The sequence below is a fragment of the Zosterops lateralis genome, assembly GCF_965231275.1.
Source record: "Zosterops lateralis genome assembly, chromosome: 3".
Taxonomy (NCBI): domain Eukaryota; kingdom Metazoa; phylum Chordata; class Aves; order Passeriformes; family Zosteropidae; genus Zosterops; species Zosterops lateralis.
This window is the reverse complement of record NC_139764.1, coordinates 16,926,495-16,950,889: the sequence shown is the minus strand read 5'-3', so window position 1 is coordinate 16,950,889 and position 24,395 is coordinate 16,926,495. Positions and strand designations below refer to the sequence as shown.

Genomic DNA, 24,395 nt, shown 5'->3' with positions numbered 1-24,395 from the left:
GGCCATGGGCTCCTGCCAGACTCGCCCTGCCCAGGGCTGTGCAATGCCAGCTCTCCCTAGCCCAGTGGGAAGCTACTCCCTGCCTCCTTCACCAGCCTCAACCACACTCCTGCACCACCAAAAGCAGCTCCAGGCCTGCTGCTGCAGGGCCCAGGGCTGTCCCATGGCCCTGGGGGGCTGCCCACCCTCAGCAGTGCCCTGCCCACACAGGAGCTGCAGGATAGGAGAGTGTCGAAGGTTTCCACCACAGCAAAAGTGATTCAAACACTCAGGAATCATCCTACTGCAAGGCTAAGGCTGAACCAGAGCAATGCCACCCCCCTGCAGAGACAGGGATTTTGAGGAGACTTAATATTCTCCTTTTGCAAAACCAGTGTTTTCATCCAATCCAAGGATTCCACTGAGAAAAATAATTAGGTCAAAACTTTGCAAATATTTGGATGCTGCCTGATTTCTTACCCAGAGCATCTCCTCAAATAACTGCATTTCCAAGCAGTACTGGAAGACTTCCCAACACACAGGCAGCAGGAAGCACATGTAAGGCTGCCTGGTATCTATCTACATGTTTAGCATCTCCAATGACATGATTATTAATCATTAAGTGAATCACACTAATATTCTGACTATTACACACCTGTTCCCTAGCACCACCTGGAGGCAAACTCTGTCCTTCGTCCCATTTAGTGGAAACAGTGCCTGTAGATCCAGGGTAAGGAATGGCTTTAACTCCTCTGGATCAAACACTCAGCAAAGATCCAGGTCTTTGCTGCTCTAAATACAGGTTGCAATAAAGACAAATTATACCAGTTTGGTTGTTTGCTGCAGGCTGAAAACTTAATAAGCTACCTTTAGTCAAAAGGCAGAACAGAGCAGTTCTGATAAAGACAGCAAAAAAACTTCCAGATAATGTGGTTTTAAGAAACTGAGGAAGACAACGTGGAGGAAAACAAAACTTTAGGATGGGGCATCACTTACATTGCAAGCTTTGGCCCCTTGCCCCCCTGAGGTGGTCATGAATTAAGTTAATACCTGTGTATTTTCTTCATTGACCTGGTAAAACTCCTCACAGTGAGAGAAACCCTCCACTTAGTTGGGTACCATGTAAAACCCACCTCCTTCAATTGCTGGTTTATAATCAATAAAGTTTTGATCAGTATTTCACAGGCCCACATCCACACAGGTGCTGTGAGGGAGGACCAGATTCAGTTTTAGGACACTGGACAACATAGCTGAATCCAAAAGACCACCTCCAAAACATCACAAAACTGTAGTAAAATATCTGCGTAGTCTGCCAGTTGTAACAGGAGCTTTCTTATCATGTCTGGGTCCACAATTTGTGACTTTCAGTCAGCAGAAATAAAGAGACTGAAGGGGGCCTCAAGCACTGTACAGTAGCCATCACCCAGACTAGGAGCAGCTGGCAAGCACTCTGAGAAACTGAAATGACAATTTTGGTGTTCTTCTTTACAAATTATTTGTTCAGGGACATGAGAGATGCAAAGGAACAATGTGTCTTTATCACATTCAAGAGATTACTACAGTGCACACCAAAGGCCTTTGAGAAATTCCCTGTTTTCATCCTATCCAACTGCATAACACTCTTTGCTTCTTGAATTTCCAACTGCAAAACTCCACCTTAACACAAGATGTACGTTGGTTTTATTAATTACACCACAAGTAACACTATCTGAAAATTTCAGTTTCTGAATCTATACCTGAACAAAGTGCTGAAGTTTGGGGAATACTTTTAGTGCATTCTGTGTAGTCACTTCTATAACTTCTCCAACTGGAATTCCTTTAATTTTGGCAATGTACTCAGCAGCAACATAAATATTTTTGGGTTCATTTCTCACCTGAAAAACAAACAAAGCAACCAAATTACAGACCCCTAGAGATCACAAGTGTTTCAGATTCAGTGCTTTCTGACACAGCTTCAGTCACGTTGTGGCATGTGAGGCAGAAAAATGACGTGTATCCATTCCTCCTGGATTAAGTTCCTTTGGTAGTCCCTTTCCTCTCTTGTACCCACGTTTAAGACTACTTCACTATCCTGTGCCAGTAACTGACCTCCACAAGGTGTGGGTTTGGATACAATTACACAGAAGTCCCTCCCTCCTTCCCATCATTTACCTGTTTTTCAGGCCCCAGAGCAGGAGAATCAGTTTCCAAGCACATATTTTCCAGAGGCAGCTGTTTCACAAGCTTCTGCTTCTTGAAGAAAATAAGACAGCCATTAAATGCTTTATGCACTTAAACCTGTGGGGAAAAAATCATGAAGGGAGGATATTCCCTACTTCTAAAGGCAACATCAAAAGACTTTGGTGCCACTGTTTACACTTTATCAACAATTTCTGAATGGAAGCAAGAACACTGGGAGCTGCTCAAGATATTCCTTCAAATTAGGGTCTCCTGTTTTCTAAATATCCAAAGCACTACTATCTCAACACTGAATTCATTGTTATTTATTAAATAATGCAGTTTTCTTCCAGTTATAGAGCTGCCAGTGCAATTCTAATTTGCTGTTTTCTGTGCATATAATATTTGTCTGTCTTTTCCTCCTCTCTGCTTTACTTCTCAACCCCAGTATGCTTTCCTTCCTCCTAAATACCTAACCTCATCACCCTTTATATCCACCCCTCAGGCTCCCTCCACTTAAATCAAACCTTTTCCTCTCTCATATTTCCTGAGCTTATCACAGAAAGCAGTCCTACGTTGAAACTACTCCTTCTCTATGTGTCATGTCCCTACTGTAAAACAGAACAGTGACAGAATCTTCTGAAGAAAGTTCACCGGAAACCACAACAAAATGAGAACCCCTCCCTTGCTTCTCAGGAACAGCTGAGCTGTTTTAGCCAGAACTCCCCCTCTGAAGCCCAGCTAAGGCAAAAGCCCCAGGCAGAAATTCAGCCAAAGTAAAAATGTGTAATGCACGGAGAAGGAGCAGACCCCAGCCGGAATCAGGTCAAAACATTACCTGTTCACTCCTTACAATGGAAGGAGGAATGGAGAAGTAGTATCCAGCTTTCACCCCTTCCATGGCTACAGAAGGCTTCCCATCAAAGGCATGGAGCAACACCCTGGTAGCACCTTGGAGAAACAAATCAAATCACATCAGCAGGGTTACAGCAGGGCTGCCATGTCAGCTTCCAACAGGACCTTGCTCCCACACAGAATTAACACAGAAACTCTGCACTAGTGCTCCTGAGTTAAACACACAGAAACTGATGTGAGGACATGGCATGACTGGAGAAACCCTGTTGGCAAAGCCATGGCAAAGGAAATGCATAAAAAACCTACCTTGTTCCTTCAAGAGATTAATGGTTGGTCTTCCAGCTGAGCGGGAATGAACATTCCTGCACAGCAAGGAGAGGCCCAGCATTAGGAAATTTAGCCAAATACCTTTTTATGGCAAACACAAGCAAACTAACAGTATCTTGGGGTGAAAATAATTCATCTGTATTACAACCTTTATCAAGAAAAAAACCCAGGGATGTATATATTAATCCTTTCAGCTACAGTGGAGATATAAGAACAACATGGCATTGGACAGGGCACATAAGATGTCTGTACAGAAGTGTAAATATAAGAAAAATTCTATAACTAAACTTCAAACTGGAGACTGACAGGACACTTATGGCAGTTTAATCCATCTAAAAAAAGTCCTGTGGGCACTTAATAACCATAAATCCTGGGAAGTATTTCAACATGTTACTGAGACCGGGCAAATTCTCCCTCTGGTATAATCAAAACCTACAGTGGCAAATCCAGTCTTCTTGCCAGCTCAATCTGCTTGATCAAAACCTGTCTTTGTCCTTCCTTCTGTTCATCAGTGCTGGCAAATCTGGGAGTGAAATCTAGTCCAACCTACAGTACAAGAGAAGGGAAAAAGTTTTACAGACCTAACGCTTAAGAAAACCATAATTAGACATACAAAGGCATAACAGGCTTCAAAACTGCAAAGCATTTCAAAATATGTATATTAGAGACTGCAATTAAAATGAGCTCAGCTGCAGCTTAACTCAAAAAAGAATGCATTCTCAACAATGAGCTTTTCAACTATGAAAGCATTTGTGGGCAGACAGCTACTGACAAGGGTATTTAACATTTTAGTCTGTAACTGTAAACTGGGGGTTTATATTCTATTGAATATTATGTCAGATTAAGTCTCAAATATGGATCTCCAGGATAAGTAAAATTTCTGACCTGAACCCACAGCTTTAGTCCCATTTCTAGAAAAAATGACCTACTAATTCTATACTTTTTTGATCTAAACATGTTCAGGCAAAATTTAAAGTTTAAAGCACTCCCATTCACAGTTAGAAGAAGAGAAGCCCTTCATATACAGTATAACATGGCAAATTTAGCTACAAAGCTCTGCCAAAACCTGCTTTTTCTGTAGCCAGTGCAGAACCAGATGTAAATCCCTCTGGTACTAACACACAAATAGAGGCAGACTCCATCCTAAAGCCTCAAGTCATTTATAAACAAATGTAAGACAGGAGACAGCAGATGGATACAGACAGATGAAGGATTAAAAACCAGAACTGTACAAGTCAGTGTGGTGTACTGAAATCACAGCTTAGCCTAACTTTGTCAGAGAAGAAGGCAGGAAGGATCTGCCTTTGGGTATAACACAAGAGAGCATAAGTATGTAATCTTCCAACGACTCCAGCAGCATAAATTCCATCTATTTTCTAGCAATAACGAAGGACAAGAAGAAATCAAGCAAATCTATAAAGGAAAGCACATTAAGAGAACTACCAATCAGATTTAGTGCTTGTTCAGGCTGATAGCAACTCTTACCACATACAGAAAAACAAGCATTGACTCATTTTTTTGTAATTCCAGTGACAGCTGCTGCTGGAGAGATTTAAACAAGTTATGGAATTCCACTCACTTCTCCAATGCCCACCAATCTGTCTTTGTAAAGTTCTATAAGAGGCAGCGCAGCATCCAGATCCTGCAAGAATAAAAGATGCAACTCTCACTGCCCTCACAAGAGGAAAGGGTTATGAACCCAGCTTTATGATTAAATTAGCATTTCCCTCACTCTTCTGGAATTCTGTGCTTTAGAACCTGCCATTACTGTGAGCTGTACAGTCAGATTTTAGAAACCTGAAGGATTTATCTTCTTTACATAATAACTATGTCATTACACATTACATTATATATCTAAATCTATCTCTCTCTCTCTATATATATATAAACTTTATTTTAAATACTCCTAAGCTAACTTTTCACAGTAGCAGCAGAGGTAATCAAAACAAGGCCCATAAATAGCTTGGTAACATTAAACAGCTGCAGACAGCTCCCTGAGATTTTTCGGATAAGGTCACAAACAGTTGCCTTCCAGTTCCCATGTTAACAAAGGAACATCTGCACACACTGTTTGCTGTAAGCAGAGCACACCTGGGATTTTTAAAACCGTTTCAGTGCAGTAATCTGGGCAGATGACTCCAGTGAGCAATGCTGCATTAAGGGCTGACAGGGACAAATGGATGTGCTGAGAGAGCCCGGGATTTGGTCCGCTGGGTCTCCTGCACTACAGAGCGCAGAAAAACCACTGGGCAGACCCGAAGGTAAATCAGGCAGACCGAAGCATCCTGTCGTCTGTCCTGAAAAGTCCTGGCAGTGTTTTAGAGTCCGTGTTTTACCTTCAAAGTAACGCTGCGCTGCTCCTCTGGAGAAACCTCTTGAACGGGGTGAACTCCCAGGCATGGCAGGACAAACCCTGGGAATCTAGGGTTTGATAGCGAGAATAGGGATAGGAATAGATAGCCAGAGTGTGAAAGACCACAGAGAACCTGAGTTTAAGGCCAAGAGCCCAGAGAGCCCAGGTTAAACACAAGAAGGGCGGCCTGGCCGACGAGGGCAGCGCACCCCCGTCACTCCCCAAGGCATGGGTTGACACGGGCGGGCTCCGGGCTCCCCGCCGGCCTCGCACCTCTCACACAGCTCCACGACGCTCCGGAACTCGTCCGCCCGTTCCGACACCACCACCAGCGCCGACACGGCCGCCTGCGGCACACAGAGACCCCCGGCCCGCTGAGCCCGGCGGGGACGCGGGGAGAGGGTCCCCTGAGGGCAGGCCGGCCCCCCTCACCTGCTCCGCCGCCCGCACCACGGCCGCCACGTCCTGCAAGAGACACGCACCGCCTCAGCCGGGGGGCCGCGCCCGGGGCTCCCCCTGCCCGCGGGGCCTCCCCTCACCTGCTGGAAGCAGGGCGCGGCCAGGTGGCAGTGACAGTCCACGGGCCCCGCCATGCCGCGCCCGGCGGGAAGGCACCGCGCGCCCGCGGGTTCCGCTTCCGGGCCGGCATTTTCCCCGCGGCCCGGGCGGGAAATGGCGGCAACGCCGGGGCCGGGGCCGGGGCCAGAACCAGAGCCGGGACCACAGCCGGGACCAGAGCCGGGGCCGGCGGGCGCGGCGCGGCGGGACCCGCGGGTGCGCTGCTGCTCCCGGCGCGGGCTGAGCGCCGTGCTGGAGCTGTGCGCGCCCTTCCTGCGGGCCCTGGCGCAGGGACAGCCCGGCGGGGCCGCGGCGGAGGCAGAGGCGCTCTGGGTGAGCGGGGAGCGGGAACGGCTGTGCCGGATCAGGGCCCGGGCTGAGGGCGCGGCTGTGCCTCCGGGCAGGGCGGTGAGGGGGACGGGCTCTGCCTGCGGGAGGGAGGGATGGATCCATGGATGGATGGATGGATGGATGGATGGATGCTCAGCCTGTCCCGTGCCTTGCAGAACTTCGAGACAGCGGTGCGGGAGAACGTCACCATCAACGGGCAGCCCTGGGAGGAGGCCTCGGATGAGTCCCGGCTGCAGAGCGGTAGGCGGCGGGTTCCATCTCTTCCTGCGGGATGGGTGGGTTTGGTTTGGTTGGGTTGGGTTGGGTTGGGTTTGGTTTGGTGTTATCCGGAGGTAAAGGGGGGCCGATTGGAAGGGGAGGTTCTGACTTGATGTAAGGAAGTAAACACTCATTCTTAGGATAACAGGGCATTGGAAAAGGCTTGTGTCCAGCACTGGAGGCTTCCAAAAACCATCTGGCCAGAAGCGTTCTGAGCAGTCTGTTTTTGAATTATGGGCGTTGACCCTGCTGTGAGCAGGAGGCTCTGGGGGCCCTTCCCGCCTGAGTGTTGGGCCGTGACCAAGAGCCATCAAAAGGCCCTAGGCGATACTTGGTTGTTGCTATTTAATATACACATTAAGTGTTGAAAATAATTGTTATATAAATATATTGTTTGTATTACATAATTACTGTCTTTTGAATAAAAGTAGTGGAGATTCCTGGTAGTCTGGTGTCCAAAGAAAATTTCAGTGAGGTTCATTCACTCTCCTGTGTTGGCATTAGGTGTTCTTTACCTGCAGCTTGATGCTTTTTGCAGGTAGAGCTGAAAATACAGATACATTGAGCTCGCTATGGAGCTGTTGAACAAAAACATTGGACAGTTTTTTGGTTAGGGAGCTCTGAGCAAGTGTGGGCTCTGAGCAATGTGATCTAGTTGAAGATGTACCTTCCCATTGCAGGGGGATTGGACTAGATCACCTTTAAAGGTGATCTACCCTTCCAACCCAGACTGTTCTCTGATTCTGTGAAGTGTCTGCAGTTGTAGTTCTAGAATGATAAAACTCCAGTTACTTTGACTACAAGGTTAAAAATGCAAAATGCAAAAATGCACTGATGTCATGATGCAAAATGCAAAGCTGAGACACTGTCATCTGCCCACAGCTGCTATAAAGCAGGTGTAAGGACTATATTGTGCTTTTTAATTTGATGTAGATTTACTCATGTGCCTGTCTCTGATCCAGTTTGAGTCACCAACAGATCTGGCATTTTGTGCCTTCCATGTTTATGTTGACCAGTGGCTTAAGTCTTTCCTGTTTATATTTAAATGCTTTCATGGTGATTGTAAAACAAACAACCAAAACAAACCCACAAACTCTTAAAACCTTGACTTTTCCTTTCTGAGTTTTGCAATCACTTGATGCTGCGTGGAGTGACCCAGAGAGGGTGCTCAAAATCCATTTTTACCACTAGATTGAAAGCATTGCATGGCTTGCAAGTTATACTCAACACATTAATAGGAACAGTGACTTTAAATGTGAAACTGCGTATTTGTGCACTGTGTGATATAAAATCATTTAGGCTTCCAGTTACTGTTTGTATAGTTGGAGTTTGTTTAACGCTTGTAAATCACACAGATAAAGCATTTTTCTCTTTAAAAGATAGCCATTGCTATCTTTTAAAGTCATAAGACTTTCTTCACTGATTCAGAGTTCATAGAGAAATACATTTTTTATTTTTTTTTCCCTGGATGGTTCTCTGTCTCCCCAGATAGTTTACTTCAAAATAACTGGCCAACACCAGGTTATGCTCCAGTCTCTATACTGCCTTAGCAAGGGGATTCAAGACATAAATTTATCTCCATGTTGATAATCATGCATGGTTTTTTTAAAATTTGAGATCTAAAGCTTCTTTTTCTTGATAAGATTGTTTCAAAAAAAAAAAAAATCTGAGAATTCCACAGTAACTATGTGTATTTGTCACTTTCAGATTCCAATATTAAAATTCTGGAGGATCAGTTTGATGAATTAATAGTAGAGACAGCAACTAAGCGTAAACAGTGGCCTAAAAAGATCCTGGTGCATGCCATCCAAACCATGAAAGCAGAGCAAGAGATGTTGGTGAGTAACCTAAGACTTTCAGAAAACGTTTGCATTAAGAAATCAGTCATCCAATGTTGACCTCTAAGCTCCTTCCCATGGTTGGTTTTGATTCATTGTCATAAAATGAAATTGCTTTTTCTCATTAACTGGTTCTTCAATGACTAAGGGTTAAACTTAGTAAGTTTACTAAGTAACTACAAAGGGTTGTGACTGTGTCTGAATTGGGTCTGTGGAGCAGATTGCTTCAGCCTGGTGACTCAGGATTTACAAGTCAGTAGGCACCTATTTATCTTCCTCGAGTCTTTGCCCAAGGGTGAGGTACTAGATGTTACACTACATACAGATAGATAGTATCACCCACAGTGTATGATTTAACAAAGTGTCACTGGCTTCCTGAGCACTTCTTTGGAGCTACATGGAGTAACAACTTTCAGTAAAGCATGGGGGAAAAGACAGTGTGGATTAAGGAATCACTACAGTAAATTCTGTGGGATTTTTGACACACAGTGTAATTACTGGCTTTAAACAAGCCAGTCGTGTCCTCAGCTGCTGGATTTCTTCCCTCAAGTTGTGTTAGGCCTCCCTTTTGCTTACCTCCTGTTTAATCAGGATTCCTTTGGCAAAAAACAAGAGGCTGAGGCTCAGTCAAACACTGGCCCAAGTTGCCCAGTGAAACTATGGAGTGTTCATCCTTGAAGAGATTCATGGAGATACTCAAAGCTGGCTGGATGAGGCTCTGAGCAACCTGCCCTAGTTGGCCCAACTTTCAGGAGGGTGTTTAGAGGTCCTTTCCAACCTCAGCTGTTCTATACTAAAGAAAGCAGGGATTTTTTTAGAAAGTTGTGTAGGAGCCTCCATTGCATTTCTGAGGACTAAAATTGATAAATGTTAACTCTCTAGGTTAGCCAGGCAGAGATGATGTATGGTAAGGAAAAGTGCATGGGTACACTTTTGTCTTACACATGAGATATTTACTAACATATATTGCCTTTTGTGATCTCTCTGTTTTGTCAGTTTATCAAGTATGGAAAATAAGCAAACAAAATCAAATCAAATAAAATATGCTATTGCATAACACCAAGATTTAACAAGACTTTTTAATCTTTCTGCCACCTGAGTCTCACAGTGGATTAATTATTTGCTCCTCTCATGCTACTTTTTTTCTCTTGCTGACCTCTTCAAAGTTTACACCACCACAACTAGATGATTATTTTAATTAAAATTGTCTGCAAAAGTTTAGTTTATCCCTGTAAGAACATGTAGAAATGCATGTAAGCGATATGGAAAGCTTAGTTTATCTCTGTAAATATTTATCCTTTTTTTTTTCCCATCTCTCAGCTATTTCTGCAAAGGTACCAGTGTTTTTTTTGGTTTTGGTTGAGGATTTCTTGTGCTCTTTCATGACCATAGCTAATGATGTGATGCTTTCTGAGGCATAAAGAGCAGCCATGAAGATGTGATTTACCTGAAGAGAACCACTCATTTATTGTGGTGATCTCCTTGTGATTGCCAAAGCAGGAGATCATCCTGTGGGTTTTCAGTCAATATGTTCTGTAGAGTTTGAGGCCAATGCAAGCCACGTTTGTTCTCCTCGGAGCTGTTACTGCAAACTTGCTAAGAAGTTCTGTGAACTGTGAAAAAATTTCTCTGGCAAAACTACAGCGAGGAATAATTAGCTTTCCCCTACTTGCTTTTGCTTGAAGAAGGTTGAGGGACAGCTCCTGAAGTGGAGACCACTAACTTGCAGATGATCTAACTTCTGTTCCCTTGGCCTTGCTTTGTTTCCTTCTTCCCTGTTAGCTGCTTCAAGTTCTACCTCTAATATAACTTAAGTGTGGGTTGTATTCAATTATTAGTTTAATTCATGTCTCAGTAAACTGATATGAGGTCACAGGACTCACAGTTTGTGAAGCAAAGTGTTCTTAGTTCTATGTAAATAACTGCAGGGCTAGAGTGTAGTAGTTTAAGTACTTTTCTTTTTCTTAGCTTTTTGTCCTAAAGTACCCTTTGTTGGAGTTTGTGGCTCTGTGAAAGCATGCTGGTTCTGTCAGTGGCTCCTGAGAAGCTAAAGCAGCTCCTTTTCCTCAGTCGTGCAGCAGGGGGCAATGCTTCTTCCAAAATGCCGAGATGTCACTTCTCATGCTTTAATAATTAGAATTCTGCAAACTCAAGCAGATTCTGGAGATCTGTTTACAGTAACTGTGTTAACCAGAATACTACTTTCAGTAACTAGGTATCTATAAACTGTACCTCTAATATATTCTTAATCTTAATAATTCCACCACCATCTCCATTGTTCTGACTGCTATATGTATATTACATATCTATTAAAGGGAGTATTTAATAGTGTTTGTTTGTTTGTTTGTTTGTTTGTTTGTTTTTTGAATATGCAGAAGCTCTACCAGCCCGTGGTAAAACCAGCAGAGATAACACCTCAGCCTTCTCAAGGTAAAAATTTTGTGGGGAGGGCAGCTGTACTGAGGAAACACCACCTCACTTACAGGCTAACTGTAAATATTTAAGAAGTTTTCTTTCTTTAAGCTTGTTTAGAATTGGCTGTTTATAAATTGACTAATAAGCTAGAAGTTTGTCATAAGTGAATGTATTGCTGCCTGAGTTTTACCACATCCATTTCTCTTGTTCTGAGTGCTGCCTGCAGTTGGGCACTGTACTTTAAGGCAAGAAGTTGGCAAAGGCCTCTCTGTGTGTGTACTGGGGAGAAATTGTCACACAGTTACCCCCAGAAGGCTTCCTTGCTTCTTTCCTTCATCACTGCTGGAGGCCTCATGGGGAATTGGATGCATCACTGACATTGTACTTCATCTATTCTTGTGTTCCTTACACACAAGTACTAGAAATGCTTCAGCCTCTCTTCCTAACCAGTCAGTTCCTTCAGAGAATTGAAAGCTGTTGTGTAGGGCTCAGTGGTGGCAGTGGTGACTCCCCTAACTTGCTAGGTAGGACACAGATTTCATCATCCTTGATGAAGGAACAGAGCTGCAAACAACACTGTAAGTTTGCTGCATGCTTTGGAAAGGTGCCTTGTACAGACTCCTTGGAACAAGGTGGTGGATTTTGCAGTGGGTGATTGGTATGTGCTCTCTTAAGGCTGGCCTTAATAAATGGAAATCTGGTGTTGCCTGTTGTTAAGTATTGAAAAATGACAGAATTCAGCAGAGCAGTTCTAATTTGAGAAGTGAGAACCCTCACTATGAATTACTGCACATGATGTAAAAATGGTGTAACAAGCACTGGTGCTCAGAGTTTGAGGAGCTGAGCTGAATCTCCCAGTTCTCACCCTGCTGATCTGACTTCATTCTAAACATCATTTCCTCTTTGTAGATGGGAGACATGGCTTCCAGCAGTGCCAGCCTGTGCAGCAAAGCAGCCAGTAGGAGCAGTACAGTGGGTCACTTTATATCTGAGTTCCTTTTGGTTTCTAGTGTCAGTCAACTATTTGCAAGTTAGTAGCAGCTTGCACTATGATATTGTGGGTTTGGGTTTGGTAACAGCAAAGTTGTGGCAACCATACCATGGAGTTTGTGCAGAATTTTGGTATTATGTAGTCTTTGGGAAGTTTATGTATCCCATTTTAGCAAGTACACTGGCTAGAAACCAAAAATGTTTAGATTACTCAATACCTTTCATTTCCTTGTTTCATTTCCCTATGTTTTGGAAAGCCTTGAACACTGAGGAATATAATGACATCTATGTCAAGCTGAACTCTTGCAGGCAAATTTCATTTAACTGTGTGTCAGTCTTTCTGTGTAATAATCCAAATAATTATGTCTACTTTTACTGAACTCCATCCTTACCACGTCATAAGGTTAGCAGCCTCCTCATCTCAAATACTCTGTTGTAAGAATGCTTCATTACAGACGTATCCTTCTTTTAAAGAATGCCCTTCCATAGGGCTCTGTGATGGGTTTAAAGAGCTTGCTTTTGGACAGCTTATTCTTACAAACTGAATGATGGTCCATTTTAGTGTCTGTGTTCACACAGGGATCATCTGTTCCTAACCCAGCTCTGACCAGCACATTGGACACATGGAGAGTTCAACAAGCACAGCCTCCTGGTGGTTACCACGTTTCAGCAGGGAATCACTGTAACCCTGAGCTAGAATGCAGTGGCTGACTTTAAATACCTTCAGCAGCACTAATGAGATTGACTTCAAAACAGGATGCTGTGTTTAACCCTGACAGGCTTTAGGGGTGTGTGAACCACCTGACACCGTGTCCTACTGCAGGCACTGGTGAAACCCTACAGAAAACTAATCATAGTGGAAGTGAGGCTCCTTACTTCCCAGAAGCATGCTAATCTGCTCTTTTTAAGTTTTGTGGATGGAGGACATGCAAAACAGTTTTATAATAGCCTAGAGCTTAACTCTTGAATACAGAATTAAAGTGTTGGTGATCTTATCATATTGCTACTACAGTCAAATATATGCTGTATTCCCCCTGGTGTTCTGCACCTGCTGCCTGCTTCAGTGTTCTTGAAAGCTGGGGTTTTTTCTTTCCTTATTAACACAGCAGAATGAGTGCAGTTCGTGTTACTTATGCTTATGTTCTTTTTGGTGTCAATGCCTGGTAAGTTAAGCCAGAAGAAAAAAAAAAAAAGCAGCCTTTATTTTAAAAGCCCACTTGTCAGAGACACAGGATGATTTATTTGTCCTCCTTAAAATGAGTTTTCTTCATGTCATGTTCTCCACAGTGGCGTTTATTTTCTGTGTTCTGTGTGGTTTTTACCAAATGTAATATGAGCTTAAAAGTTTTGAAAACAAATATTTTTGTGTGATTATTTCTTTATGACTGTTCTCTTATTTCAAATAGTGGCTTTGTATTTTCTAGGTAAGAACTTTGGGGCTTTCTGTAGTTGAGACTGCTACTGCAATTTGAGAGATAAAGAATAATACTAGTGAAATAAACCATGCTACCTGTCATCCTCAGTGTTAAAGGGATGTGCTGCTGGTTTAGTTTTTATACGGGGGCTTTACTGGTTTTCTGTCCATTTTCTGATAGTGAGTGATGGGGGAAAGTTCTGTTTCAGAAGTTGAACTGGGCTGTGTTTATCTGCAGATGCTTACATCGCAGATCTGAAGCAGGCGACAGAGGTGGCATCCAAACAGATCAGCGAAGCAATGCAGGTGAGACCTCTGTGTGCTCCAAGAGAAATATGTTTTTATCTTCTTGATCTGGTTATATGTCACAAAATGGGAGTTCTAACTCATCTTCCTTATAGTTTGGTAGAAAAAAGCCTGTGCTTAAGAAGCAGGTAAAGCCTTGTGTTTGTAAAGCATTCCCCCTCATGGTAGTAAGGGAGATTACCCTGTGGCTGTAGGAAATACTTTTACTGAGATTTCAGAACCTGCAGCATCTGAAAAACAGAACCTCGTTTGAAGACCTGTACAACTTTATCTGGAGTATGACATTTGTTACTACACTGCTTGCTTAGGCATCAGCTGTGGTGTTCCTGTGATACTTCCTGAGCTTAGAGAGGTCATGAGGGAATGCTTAACTTGGCATACCCTTTGCACAGTTTCTGAGTGCAGTCACCTCACTGTTGGGGTGGTAGCTCTGTGTTTGCAGCCCTCACCCGCCATCCTGAGCATCATCTCTGCAGACACTGAAGCTTTTGTGCCTGTCAGAATCTCATTAGCATATTGCATGCCTTATAATCATTGCTTTTCCCATGTGACTTGAGATACTTGGGTTTGTTTTTGCAGTCTATTCCAGCACTCATAGAAAAAGCGGAAGGTTTTTCCCAAGCATTAACTATGCAACCAACCTTGGAACTCTGCAAGCTGCGGCAAGACGTCTTTTCTGGTTGCAAGGCAAAGGAGGAGAATGTCCAAAATTCACTACCACCAGGAGAAGTGACACCAACAGGAACTGTTTCTAGTAAAAGTCCTTATATTTTGCTGAAAAGAAGAAAAGCTGCAGATTCCCCCGAGAGAAGGCGCTACCCACTGCGGCGGAGGAAGATCACTCTCAGCGCGTGAATTTCTCCTTTTGTGTTTTCACATTGGAATCTCAGTTGCACTTTTGTTCCATGTGTTCCATCTCTTTTCTTAGAACTCATCTCCCCTCAGTGCTATACATGGGAGTTTCTTTAATTAGTCTTTGACCTTTTAAATATTTCTACTTTTGCTGTCACACTGATGGTATATGAAAGCCGACATGTACCAGTAGCATCCAATATCCAGCAAGTGTATTTGCCATTTAACTCATTTTTTGCTCTTATATTGCAGTTTTTAGCCTGAGTCCTTGTGCGTCTCAGAGTTTGTGTGCATGCTTTATGTATGTGGGCAGTCTTCTAGGAAACCACTAACTGCTCAGTTACATTCAGCATGTCTCTAAAGAGGTTGGAGAAGGTCTAGTTCTCCTACTGAGACAGGTGGCTTTTATTTTAATGAATTAACTGACAGTGCAGCATATTGAAATCACCAGATTTGATGCGATTTGATTTGATGAAGTCTGTACACACATGTGACATTAGTCCCTGCTAGTCTACCTTTCCTGAATGTAGGTCATCTAGGCTTATTTATAGTCATGTTTGTTGAAACTTGGGTTTTTAATAATTCTGTGTATTTACTTGCAGTGTGCCCTTCTGAACAGGAATTCAACCATCAGCATCTTAGGGTCCAATATTTCATTTCATGTAATCCAGTTTTGCAGCCTGGGGTTTTCCTGGACAATATGTCTACCCATGAGAAGATCTTGGCTCGGGTTGTGTTTGCATTTGTGTTGTTTGACTAAAGATCAGTACAGGTTACCAGTAAATGGTATTCACTTCAGCTAGCTTACTTTTGTTTTCTTTACTCATTAGTACCTAGAAGATTGCAAATTAGTACTAAATTGAGCATTGTGCCTTAACCATTTATAACTTTTTCTAGTTTAGTGTAGCATCTGCCTGCAGTAAGTACTCCTGTCCAGTCTGTAACATATTTCTTACACAGTAAATGGAGGGAAGTTTTAGAAGCTTTATTAATGACATGTTTGGTGCTAAGAAGACAGGTCCAACCTAATGTCTAAGAGACTGAGAATTCTCAAGAAAACAGATTTTAGCATCATTTATTTTGTAAAATGAGCATCTGTACTTGTATATGACTTGTAATCATATGTAAATATTTTTCCTGTCCTTGTATATACAAATGTGTGTTTTTATATGAAGTAAATTAAATCAATTAAGGAAGATCAAAGCTTCAGATAATATTGTCAGTTCTAATCCTGGAATAGATGGTGGCTGAGCAGTGAGCGTACTTCAGAGGACATCTGTGTTAAATTCTGGCTTGAGTAACTGAAGGAGTTCCATTCACTGCCTTTGAACTCACAAGTGTTATTAATCTCTGGGCTACAAAGCTTCTGGTGTCAGAGAGGACAGGATGTGAGAGGGACTGGAGCTGCAGAGCTGTGGAACGCGTGGCTCAGGCGCCTTCTCACACAGCCACTTGCTATTTTGAGTGCCCGTGCTCTGCGCGGCGTTGAAAATCCCCGCTTCGGCTTCCTTCACACAAGTCCTGGGTGTTGCTGGGCTAAGGTGAGCCCTGCAACGTTTTGCATGGCAGCTATTACAGTGTTTGGCCATTTCCTCTGTTAATAGGTAGATTCTCTGCAAATGATAGGCAAGTACAGAAAATAGCTAGGAGTAGGTATCTCTTGGAAGAAGCTCCATCAGAAATGGCTGGGGTAGGACAAATGCCATAAAAAATAAAAAGGGAAAGCACTGTAGTTTAAGCCTTAATAAATAATGAATAGATTGACACTACAATGCATGTTTCTGCTTAGAGACTGAGGGATAGTTGGCCTGCACAGGATTTCAAGTAAGTGAAAGTTACTTGAGTAACTACTGCTGAGTTAAAGCAGTCAGTCTTTGTTCAATAGCCCATGTTGCAACAGCAACTGGGTGGAAGAAGAAAAATGCATCTGGAAATGCTGTTCAAATGGATTGTGTAAAGAAAAAGCAATCAGGATTTCAGGTGCAGAGTATAAACTAGGAAAGAGAACCTCCCTTTAAATGCAAGTTCTGTGATCAGCTAAACTCAACACTGGAATGTTCAGCATTTTCAGTTTTCAGTAAATGGTTATTAAAAAAATCTACAGCCAGTGATACCTGCTACCAGCTGTGCTTCCCATTGGCAGAAATATATGAAACACTTCATTTTCCCCCATTTCAGTAGCCTTTTGTCCTTCAGCTAACTTTTTATAGGAATTGGCAATGTTGTGCAAGACATGTCTAATCAGGCTTCTACTGAAATGTCACAACAGCCAAACTTCTTATTTTTAACTTGGGGCGAATTGGTATTGCATCAAGAAATGTCTGGTAGTTTTTCTTTATATAGCCTTTGAATTTTGTAAGACAGCTCCACGGTGATGGATGCTTTGGTTCATTTGCAAACTGAGTTTGAACTTCCTGGCTCTCGAGGGCGAGACAGAACATCTCCCTGTTTGTTAGTGTGTCCTGTCTGCAATGTGCTTTTTGCTCATGAGGCTGGGCCATCCGCAGCCAAGAAAAACTTGCAAATTGGAGCAGCATCCACACATGCTTTTGCTGTGTGTACTTTCTGAACAAAGGGGATTACAAACTCAAGGTGAAGCTTCTTTTCCAGAAATCTTCACATGGACCCTGACATCTGTTTGGGATCCTGGACACTTTGAGAGCCAGTTCTGACACGTGCCATTCTCCAGAAGAGCCATGCTGTGCTAAGCTGTGATCAGAGACTAGTCTGCATGTGTGTAGGCTGCTTCAGTGCAGACAAAAATCATTGATAAACTGCCATTATAAAATGTAAGCTCAGCTGACTAGGCTGCTTTCTGGGCTGGTTTTTCTCTCCTGCACAGAAACTTTGCCTTTACTGCTGCACTACCTGGAATTACTGTGTAGGCATTTCTACAGATGTACCAGAGATAGCTTTAATACTAAGTAGAAACTTGTTCCCACAAGCAAATTTTGACTTGTCATTTCCTTTGTCATTTGTTCTGAACAAGAACAGACTGTTCAGGTTCAAGGGGACTGTCCCCTGGCTTGTCCCATGCTTGTGTTATCCTGGAAACCTTATTCTGCAGCTGCTGGGAATGACTCAGTGAAGTGGATATTTATTCAGAGCTTATAAGTTCTTGGGGAGCTGCTCATGATTTGATGCTGTGAGGTAGCTTGTGCAGGTGCCATTTGGGGCAGCATTTTTCCTGGAGCATGGAGTTCAAAGTACCTCTGTGGAAGGGGACTTTCTTTCCCACAGATCACTCCGGAGGGTGGTTGAGGTTTTTAGTCCATGTGGTTCATAGCATTTATTGCAAGAGAACATACCTGTTCCCTGAGCTTGTGCAAATACTGGCTTCTAGTCCTGTTTCTTTCAACTGAGCTTAAGCTACAAAGGCACCAAGAACCCAGTGCTCTTTTTAAGCAACTGTCCCAACAAAGTCTCTGCTCCTGCCCTCGTGTATTGCTTTCCTTTAACTGCACGAGGTGTAGTTAATGCAAGATTAGGCTATTTCAAATGAGCAATTGAGAGCAATTCACCCTCTAATAACTCTCTGCCTGGTGGCCAGGGCTGCTTTCCAGGAGGTGCTGTTTTGGATTCCCTCATCTAGAGAATGGCACTGAACCCACACCTTCTGCTGCCTCCTTGGTAAACATCCTGCTCTTGGCACATGAGATGACAAAGGGAGAAAAGAATCAAGACTACTTTTGCAAAAACCAGGAGGATGTCCTGTGGGATGCTTGGGAGAGCCAGCACAGTCTGGGGATGCAGGTTAGGTCAGATTATATTGGTGAGAGTGTGCTTCCCAGTTGTGGTCACCAGCCACCTTCCCATAGCTCTTAGGATGGGAAGACTCACAGGGACACAGTCCTTCAGGGCTGGAGAAGCTCTTTGAAAAGTGCAAAATCAAGTAAATGTGTAGGTAGTCTGGAGGGTGGGGACACAAGTTGCTTGAGGTGGAACAGCTGGGAAGACGTGGTTCAAACCAAGGAAGTCACACTGAAGTCTTCTAGTACCAGAGCCTACCAGGAAACCTGTGGCAGAGCACAGACTTTGGTGTGACTCTTGGACTCCTGGGGAACATGGCTCCCTCACCTTTAGCATGAACTATTAGCCAGATCTTCCTGGAAGGATAGTCTGTGTTTACTCAGTTTACCAAGTCTTTAACTTCATCTAAGCTGGATGACTCAAGCTGCTGAGGAAACCAGAAAAATAGGGAAGTATCTGATTTATTGAGATACCTGGGGCTTTATGACCGACTACGCTGCAGTTTGGGGGCACGAACCCTCCCAGCAAGGTCATGTGTTCACCTCTGTGACTTGAGCACAGCCAGGAAGGTACAAGAGTTACAAATTCTTTTGCAGTAGAGCAAGGATGTTGAAGTAGCTGTCAGTGCAAACACCCCCTTTCAGAGCATAAAGCCAAGGTAGCTGTGCAATTAAAATGCAAGGAAGGTGTTCCGAGAGGTAAAAGAAACAGTGTTCAGTCTGTTAAAATACTCTCGACAGAATAGTGGAACAGAAAGATTTTTGTCTGGAACAACTGTATTTCCAGCACTCTTTGTCTGGCTTCGCCTTTACAAGAAGTCTGTCGCATTTCCTTATTATTTAAAGGAACAGGGCGAGTAGCGAAAGTGAAAATCGCTTTATCCCAGCGCGGATGCCGTGTCCTCACAGCCGTGACCCCGGGCTGAGCCGGCTGTCCCCCATGCGGAGCCGCGGCCGCTCGGAGAGCCCATGTCCCAGGAGCGCGGCGGGCGGGGGCGGCCGGAGGTGAGCGGCGGGAGAGGCGCGGGGGCACGGCCGGCTCCCGGGGGCAGCCTGCCGAGGGGAGAAACCGCGGGGAGTTTATTTCTGCAGGCGAAAGAGCCAGTCGGGGCTCCCGGCGGGGCGTCAAGCCCGGCCGGCCCCCGAGGCCGGGGCTCTCCGGGGGGATTTTCAGGCAGCTCCTGCCCGGCAGCGCCGTGACCCGGACTTTCCCCGGCTCCCGGCGGCCGAGGAGAGGCGGCGGTCCCGGGGGGCGGGCACGGCGGGAGGCGGCCGGGGGGTCCCGGGCTCCCGCGGCGGCGGCGGGCGCCATGTGACGGCCATGCGGGCGCGGCCCCGCCCCGGGCGGCCCCGGCACCTGGCGGCGGCACCCCCGGCCCGGGGCGGCGCGTCCCCTGCCCTGCCCTGCCCTGCCCTGCCCCGGCCCGCCCCGGCCCGCCCCGCCCTTGTACTGCCTTCCCCTCGCTGCCCTGCACTCGCACCCCCCGCGGGCCGGGGAGCCCTGCGGGCGGCTCGGCGGCGCCGGGATGTCGTGCCCCGTCCCGGCGGGGGCCAGCGCGCTGCCCCGAGGCGCGGCGGCCGAGGGCGGCCAGCAGGTAGGAGCGGGCGGGGGTCGGCGCTGCGGGCGGGCACATGGGGCCGAGTCACGCCGAGCAGCGCCGCCTCGGGGTGCCCGCTGCCCCCGGGCATCGGCCTTTCCTTTCCCGGGAGGCGCCGCCGGGCTGGCTGCTCCAGGCTGGGAGAGCGGGCGGGAGAACCGCCGGAGGTGTGCGGAAAGCTGCGGAACAGCGGCTTTTCCCCAGCCGCGGGCAGCCGGGATGGGAGCAGGGATTTCCTCCCCGCTGCTGGCACTCCGCCCCGCCGGCCGCGCTGAGCGAGGCAGGTGTAAAGCGCTGCCCGCCGGGCAGGGCGGGAGCGCCGCTCCCCGCTCGGGTAGCCAGCCCTGCGGCATCCCCCGGGCAGCCTTCATGCCGCCTTCCACCCCGCCGCTTCGGGTCCGCCTGGGCCGTGGGCAGAGGGATGCGCTGCTCTTTGCAGGAGGTCTCTGGGAGACCGAGGGTCAGCGCCGTGAAATTACAAACGTTCGTTCTCACAAAGTTACACACCCGACTTGGGGCATCTTCTGTGTGCACCTCACAAACTAGCAAAGTGTTTCTGGCTGATGTCTTCCAGAGTCATGAAGAAGATGACAGAAAAGTAAGGAGGAGAGAAAAAAATCGAGTTGCTGCACAGAGGAGCCGGAAGAAGCAAACTCAGAAAGCAGATAAACTTCACGAGGTGAATGGGTACTTGGTGCTTTGCAGTCATGGCTTGGGTACCGAGCACGGGAATTTACAATAAACAGGGATTCTTAAGCAGGCGTGGGCCTGTCTTCACACTAATGCTGCTCAGAGAGCTGTGGGTGGTGAGGCACAGAAAGGTGTGCTGTGGGATGCTTGCTTGGGAACTGACACACACTGATGCTGCTCTTGGACAGTGCAGCTCTGCCTACAGTGACACTGCCAGGAAGAAAGAGAAATGGTCAGGCCCTTGCCTCATCCTCCCTCTTTTGTTCTTTCAGTGACCACCCAAAGAATGGGATCACAGGGCTCCTTTGGGCTAAACCAGAAACATTTTCTTTGGTATTAGTGTTAAGCTTGTCACATTTGCTATGACAGTGGATGAGTTCTTGCTGTCTGACAAGGTAGGAGGTGATGGCAGAGGAGGGGACCATGTAGTGGCAATGCTGGCATAAATCAATCCTAGAACTGTGGTGTCAGCAATGGGGTCCCCAAACATACCCACTTAAAAAGGCTTCTTAGGAACTTGGGAACCTGCAAGCCTGAGAGCTTGTCTTGACTGGCTGTTATACTTGCATGCTTTGAAAAGTAACAGTGGGTGTTTAAACAAATAAAATGAAAGTAACTGATTCTTCCAGAAGTTCTTAATATCACTATGTGTTGGTTTTGGTTTTTTTTCTTGTGTCCCCAGTGCAAATACTGGAGGACAGGCATCCCTTTTCTCTAGTTTTGGATGTTCCCTCACACAACAGTGCTCTTGCAGCCAGGAGTCAGCTTTTGGGGTAATTGTCAGTTTTGCAGCACACTGCCATTGTGGAGGAGTCAGCTGTTCAGCTCTGAAGGTTCATCACAGGCTTTTTTCTTTCTCACTGTGGAAGGTTCTGCCAGCAGTTAGCAGAGACTAAGAGGGACAATGTGGGGAGTTTTGGGCTTGGTTTTTCCCAGGTCTCCTCTGAGTCAGCGCCTGAGAAAGCCAGGTGCAGGGTACTTGTGAAAAGGGGTAACCCCTGGCTTTGGAATCATTTTTGGGCCCTGTGCCATCCTGCAGCCTTTCTGATGTTCCTCCTGAACTTGAAGATCTTCCTCATGCTGGGAATCTTCATTCTGAGGCACACAGGTTTTGCCAGGTGTAGACAGATCTGGTTGAATAGACATTCCTTCTTAGAAAGAACAATGTGACAGTCTCACCCCTGAAAATGGGACAGAGCAATGGGACAGCCAGACTTTTTCCAAAACCCAGGACCGTGGGGTTTGGGGCAGCAAGAGAGGAACAGAATGACAATTGGGGTTGGACAACGTGGCTGGAGTTTGGCTCCAGTACTGTGTTGGGAGGACTGTGCCTGTTTTGTTCTGTGAGAGGTGGCAGGAGGGTGTGAGGGTGGGCAGGGAGCCCAAAGTTCTGCAGCAAAGGGGAGCAAAAGCAGTGCCAGGCTGCCCAGAAGAACATTGCATGAGAGGCTCTCCCTGCTGCCTTTTAATGCACATGTAGGCTTTGAAGTTTCCTCTGAAGCTTTCTCAGGGAGGTGAGATTGAGTGGGTGGATGTTGAGCCTTGGGCCAGCAACGAGACATCCATCTGCAGTTTTTCAGTGGGCTGGCTCTGAACCTCTAGCTCTCTTCTCTTTGGGGTGAAAAGGCTTAGAAGCAGGGACACTTGGGACACGCAGTTATCAAAAAATGTGATGCAGGAGTCTTGCATCCATCACATGTATGTTGCAGAGCAACTTAAAACTTCCCTGCAGTTAACAGCAGCCTATTTATTGCCAGAGAAGCCTTAGCTCAAAAACAGCTAGGTCAGGGATAACCAAGGCAGTAGTCTGGTCTTCTGGTGAAAAAATGAGTCTGGCACCAAGCTGGCATGATGCTTTCCTCCTCCTGAGTTCTTGGGCTTCTGAGCAGGAGGCTACAAGCTCTGTCAGGCCTGGAGGAAAGCAGTGGAGACGTTGTGCTAGCCTGGATAAATGGCTTTTCCCTGCACTGCCCTGGAGTGGGGGCTGCCCTCCTCTCACCAGCAGTGCCAGGCTCTGTGTTTTCCAGCACCTCTCAGCAGTCAGTGCTTTCATTTTCTGTGATCTCACAGTGTAGAGTCCATTTTGGTGCTTCCCAGCAGAGGCAGCCCAAGGTGGAAGAGGCCACCATGGGGACACAGCCATCCATGCCTGCAGCCCTGGGCTTCTGGGGGAGTCCTGAGGGCCAGCAGCACCTCCTGGTCCTCAGGGCCATGACAGGAATTGCAGCATGGTCAGGGCACAGGTTGTAAAGCACTTGCCCTGTTCCAGCACCCATGCTGTGTCTGTCTTTCCTCAGCAATTTGTGAGTTGTAGTAAGAAACCACACTGTATTTATACAGTTATGTGAATGTACTCAAGGTGGAAGCACTGAAAGGAATGTTTTGACTGTGAGTTGTATTTTTTTTTTTTTTTTACTTTTCCCCTCCTTCCAGGAATATGAGTCTCTTGAGCAAGAAAATACCTCCCTGAAAAGAGAAATTGGAAAGCTAACGGATGAAATGAAACACTTGAGTGAAGTGTTGAAGGATCATGAAAAGATCTGTCCACTATTGCACTGCACCATGAACTTTGTGACCATACCAAGGCCTGATGCACTTGCCAGCTGCCTACCAAGATGAGTGCTCTCCTCAATCACCTCTAAATGTGATGTGTGAAAGTGCCATTAACAGGAGATTTGAAGAACTGCCTACTTAGTGTGCTGTTCTTCCATCCAAGAGGACTGGACTTGACCACACAGCTCTTCTCCACATTGAAATGTTACAGTCTTCTGAATCTCAGGAAAACACCAATATGGGAAAAAAGACAACTTGAAAATCAGCTTCTAACTTGGTAGACCCTTCAAGCCATGGTTTTGCCTTTAGAAATGTCAAAGTGCCGTGCAGCCCACTATGGAGCAATGGAATGTAGACAGGGAAAAGTACCGACCTCAGACTGGGATGCCTTTCTCCCACATGTTCACTGCCAGTAATCCTTTGTCACTTGTCACCTATGTATGTCATGATCTGGCTGCTGGGTTTTATCTCTCTAAACAGGTTTGGTTAATAAAAGCGATGTCTCATCTTTATAATGTTCTCTACCTTCTTCAATAATTGATGTCTTTCTAGCATCTCTGCTTTTCATTTGCTGGTCAATGCCAAAGTCTCATGCTAATCATCCAGTTAGTTGTTCTATTATTTACTTATTGGATCTTCGTTGATTCCTCTTCTGAAATGTGTGTAACAAAAGAGTTTTCTTAGTCTTTAATATTCCAAATCATCAGCCCTGCTGGCGTTAGTCCTTGGAGTGTTTTATATCCTAAAATACGGCGTGGCCAGTTTCTGATGATGATTGTCTGCACTGTGTAGAAGAAAAGCAAACAGAGTTAGATGGTTTTAGACATTGTTTTAAAAAGCAGATTTTAAAATTTACTCCTTTAATGGACCCACTGGAAATGAACAAATATCTTCATCCTTCCTTCATCTTGCTTATTGCCTCTGGAAAATTTTGTCTGTGGATTGAGTTTTGCTAAGCATTTTGTTCTATGTCCACACTGAAGGCGTTTGATAATTTTTGAAAGAAAAGCATTCTGTTTTCTTTAACTTCTTAGTTACAAAAAGGAAGTATGATTGCAATGTTACTGAGAAATACACAGAAAATTGTGTTTACTTTCTCTGAAGATTCCTAGTAGTGTCAGCCTCTAGAAATGTGGTTGCTGTAGCTTGGGA

At 45.5% G+C, this 24,395-nt stretch overlaps 3 protein-coding genes across 7 annotated transcripts; 2 read left to right on the top strand and 1 right to left on the bottom strand.

The window, feature by feature from the left end:
* Nucleotides 1-1,510: 1,510 nt before the first annotated feature.
* On the bottom strand, nucleotides 1,511-6,289 carry TATDN3 (TatD DNase domain containing 3). 4 transcript variants are annotated; one of them, XM_083856960.1, is made up of 10 exons: nucleotides 6,211-6,289; nucleotides 6,104-6,136; nucleotides 5,945-6,018; nucleotides 5,655-5,739; nucleotides 4,898-4,960; nucleotides 3,755-3,864; nucleotides 3,298-3,353; nucleotides 2,975-3,087; nucleotides 2,131-2,205; nucleotides 1,511-1,853 (listed from the first exon to the last, which is right to left on the bottom strand). In XM_083856960.1, the coding sequence occupies exons 1-10, from the start codon at nucleotides 6,262-6,264 to the stop codon at nucleotides 1,710-1,712; spliced, it is 807 nt and encodes a 268-aa protein (XP_083713086.1). In that variant the 5' UTR covers nucleotides 6,265-6,289; the 3' UTR covers nucleotides 1,511-1,709. The 4 variants fall into 4 exon arrangements, with proteins under 4 accessions (XP_083713086.1, XP_083713085.1, XP_083713084.1 ...); XM_083856959.1 differs by having other exon boundaries at nucleotides 1,512-1,853; nucleotides 2,131-2,208; nucleotides 6,211-6,287; XM_083856958.1 differs by having other exon boundaries at nucleotides 1,513-1,853; nucleotides 2,131-2,211; nucleotides 6,211-6,286.
* On the top strand, nucleotides 6,224-15,047 carry NSL1 (NSL1 component of MIS12 kinetochore complex). Of its 2 annotated transcripts, none has more exons than XM_083856957.1 (6): nucleotides 6,224-6,445; nucleotides 6,736-6,820; nucleotides 8,546-8,676; nucleotides 11,052-11,106; nucleotides 13,734-13,801; nucleotides 14,381-15,047. In XM_083856957.1, the coding sequence occupies exons 1-6, from the start codon at nucleotides 6,263-6,265 to the stop codon at nucleotides 14,654-14,656; spliced, it is 798 nt and encodes a 265-aa protein (XP_083713083.1). In that variant the 5' UTR covers nucleotides 6,224-6,262; the 3' UTR covers nucleotides 14,657-15,047. The 2 variants fall into 2 exon arrangements, with proteins under 2 accessions (XP_083713083.1, XP_083713082.1); XM_083856956.1 differs by having other exon boundaries at nucleotides 6,224-6,562.
* A 4,313-nt stretch (nucleotides 15,048-19,360) lies between these two features.
* BATF3 (basic leucine zipper ATF-like transcription factor 3) lies at nucleotides 19,361-24,079 on the top strand. The gene is made up of 3 exons (XM_083857230.1): nucleotides 19,361-19,407; nucleotides 20,575-20,679; nucleotides 23,124-24,079. The coding sequence occupies exons 1-3, from the start codon at nucleotides 19,372-19,374 to the stop codon at nucleotides 23,307-23,309; spliced, it is 327 nt and encodes a 108-aa protein (XP_083713356.1). The 5' UTR covers nucleotides 19,361-19,371; the 3' UTR covers nucleotides 23,310-24,079.
* Nucleotides 24,080-24,395: the final 316 nt, after the last annotated feature.

Bases quoted from the DNA above. Each gene is read 5' to 3' on its own strand.
- NSL1 (XM_083856956.1), top strand. From the start codon at position 6,263: ATGCCGCGCCCGGCGGGAAGGCACCGCGCGCCCGCGGGTTCCGCTTCC. The intron at 6,821-8,545 runs GTAGGCGGCGGG...TGTCACTTTCAG, and splicing joins TGAGTCCCGGCTGCAGAGCG to ATTCCAATATTAAAATTCTG. The intron at 11,107-13,733 runs GTAAAAATTTTG...GTTTATCTGCAG, and splicing joins AACACCTCAGCCTTCTCAAG to ATGCTTACATCGCAGATCTG.
- BATF3 (XM_083857230.1), top strand. From the start codon at position 19,372: ATGTCCCAGGAGCGCGGCGGGCGGGGGCGGCCGGAG. The intron at 19,408-20,574 runs GTGAGCGGCGGG...GATGTCTTCCAG, and splicing joins GCGGGCGGGGGCGGCCGGAG to AGTCATGAAGAAGATGACAG. The intron at 20,680-23,123 runs GTGAATGGGTAC...CCCTCCTTCCAG, and splicing joins AAGCAGATAAACTTCACGAG to GAATATGAGTCTCTTGAGCA.
- TATDN3 (XM_083856958.1), bottom strand. From the start codon at position 6,264: ATGGCGGGGCCCGTGGACTGTCACTGCCACCTGGCCGCGCCCTGCTTC. The intron at 5,740-5,944 runs GTGCGAGGCCGG...ATCAAACCCTAG, and splicing joins GTCGTGGAGCTGTGTGAGAG to ATTCCCAGGGTTTGTCCTGC. The intron at 1,854-2,130 runs GTAAATGATGGG...TTTGTTTTTCAG, and splicing joins CTCTGGGGCCTGAAAAACAG to GTGAGAAATGAACCCAAAAA.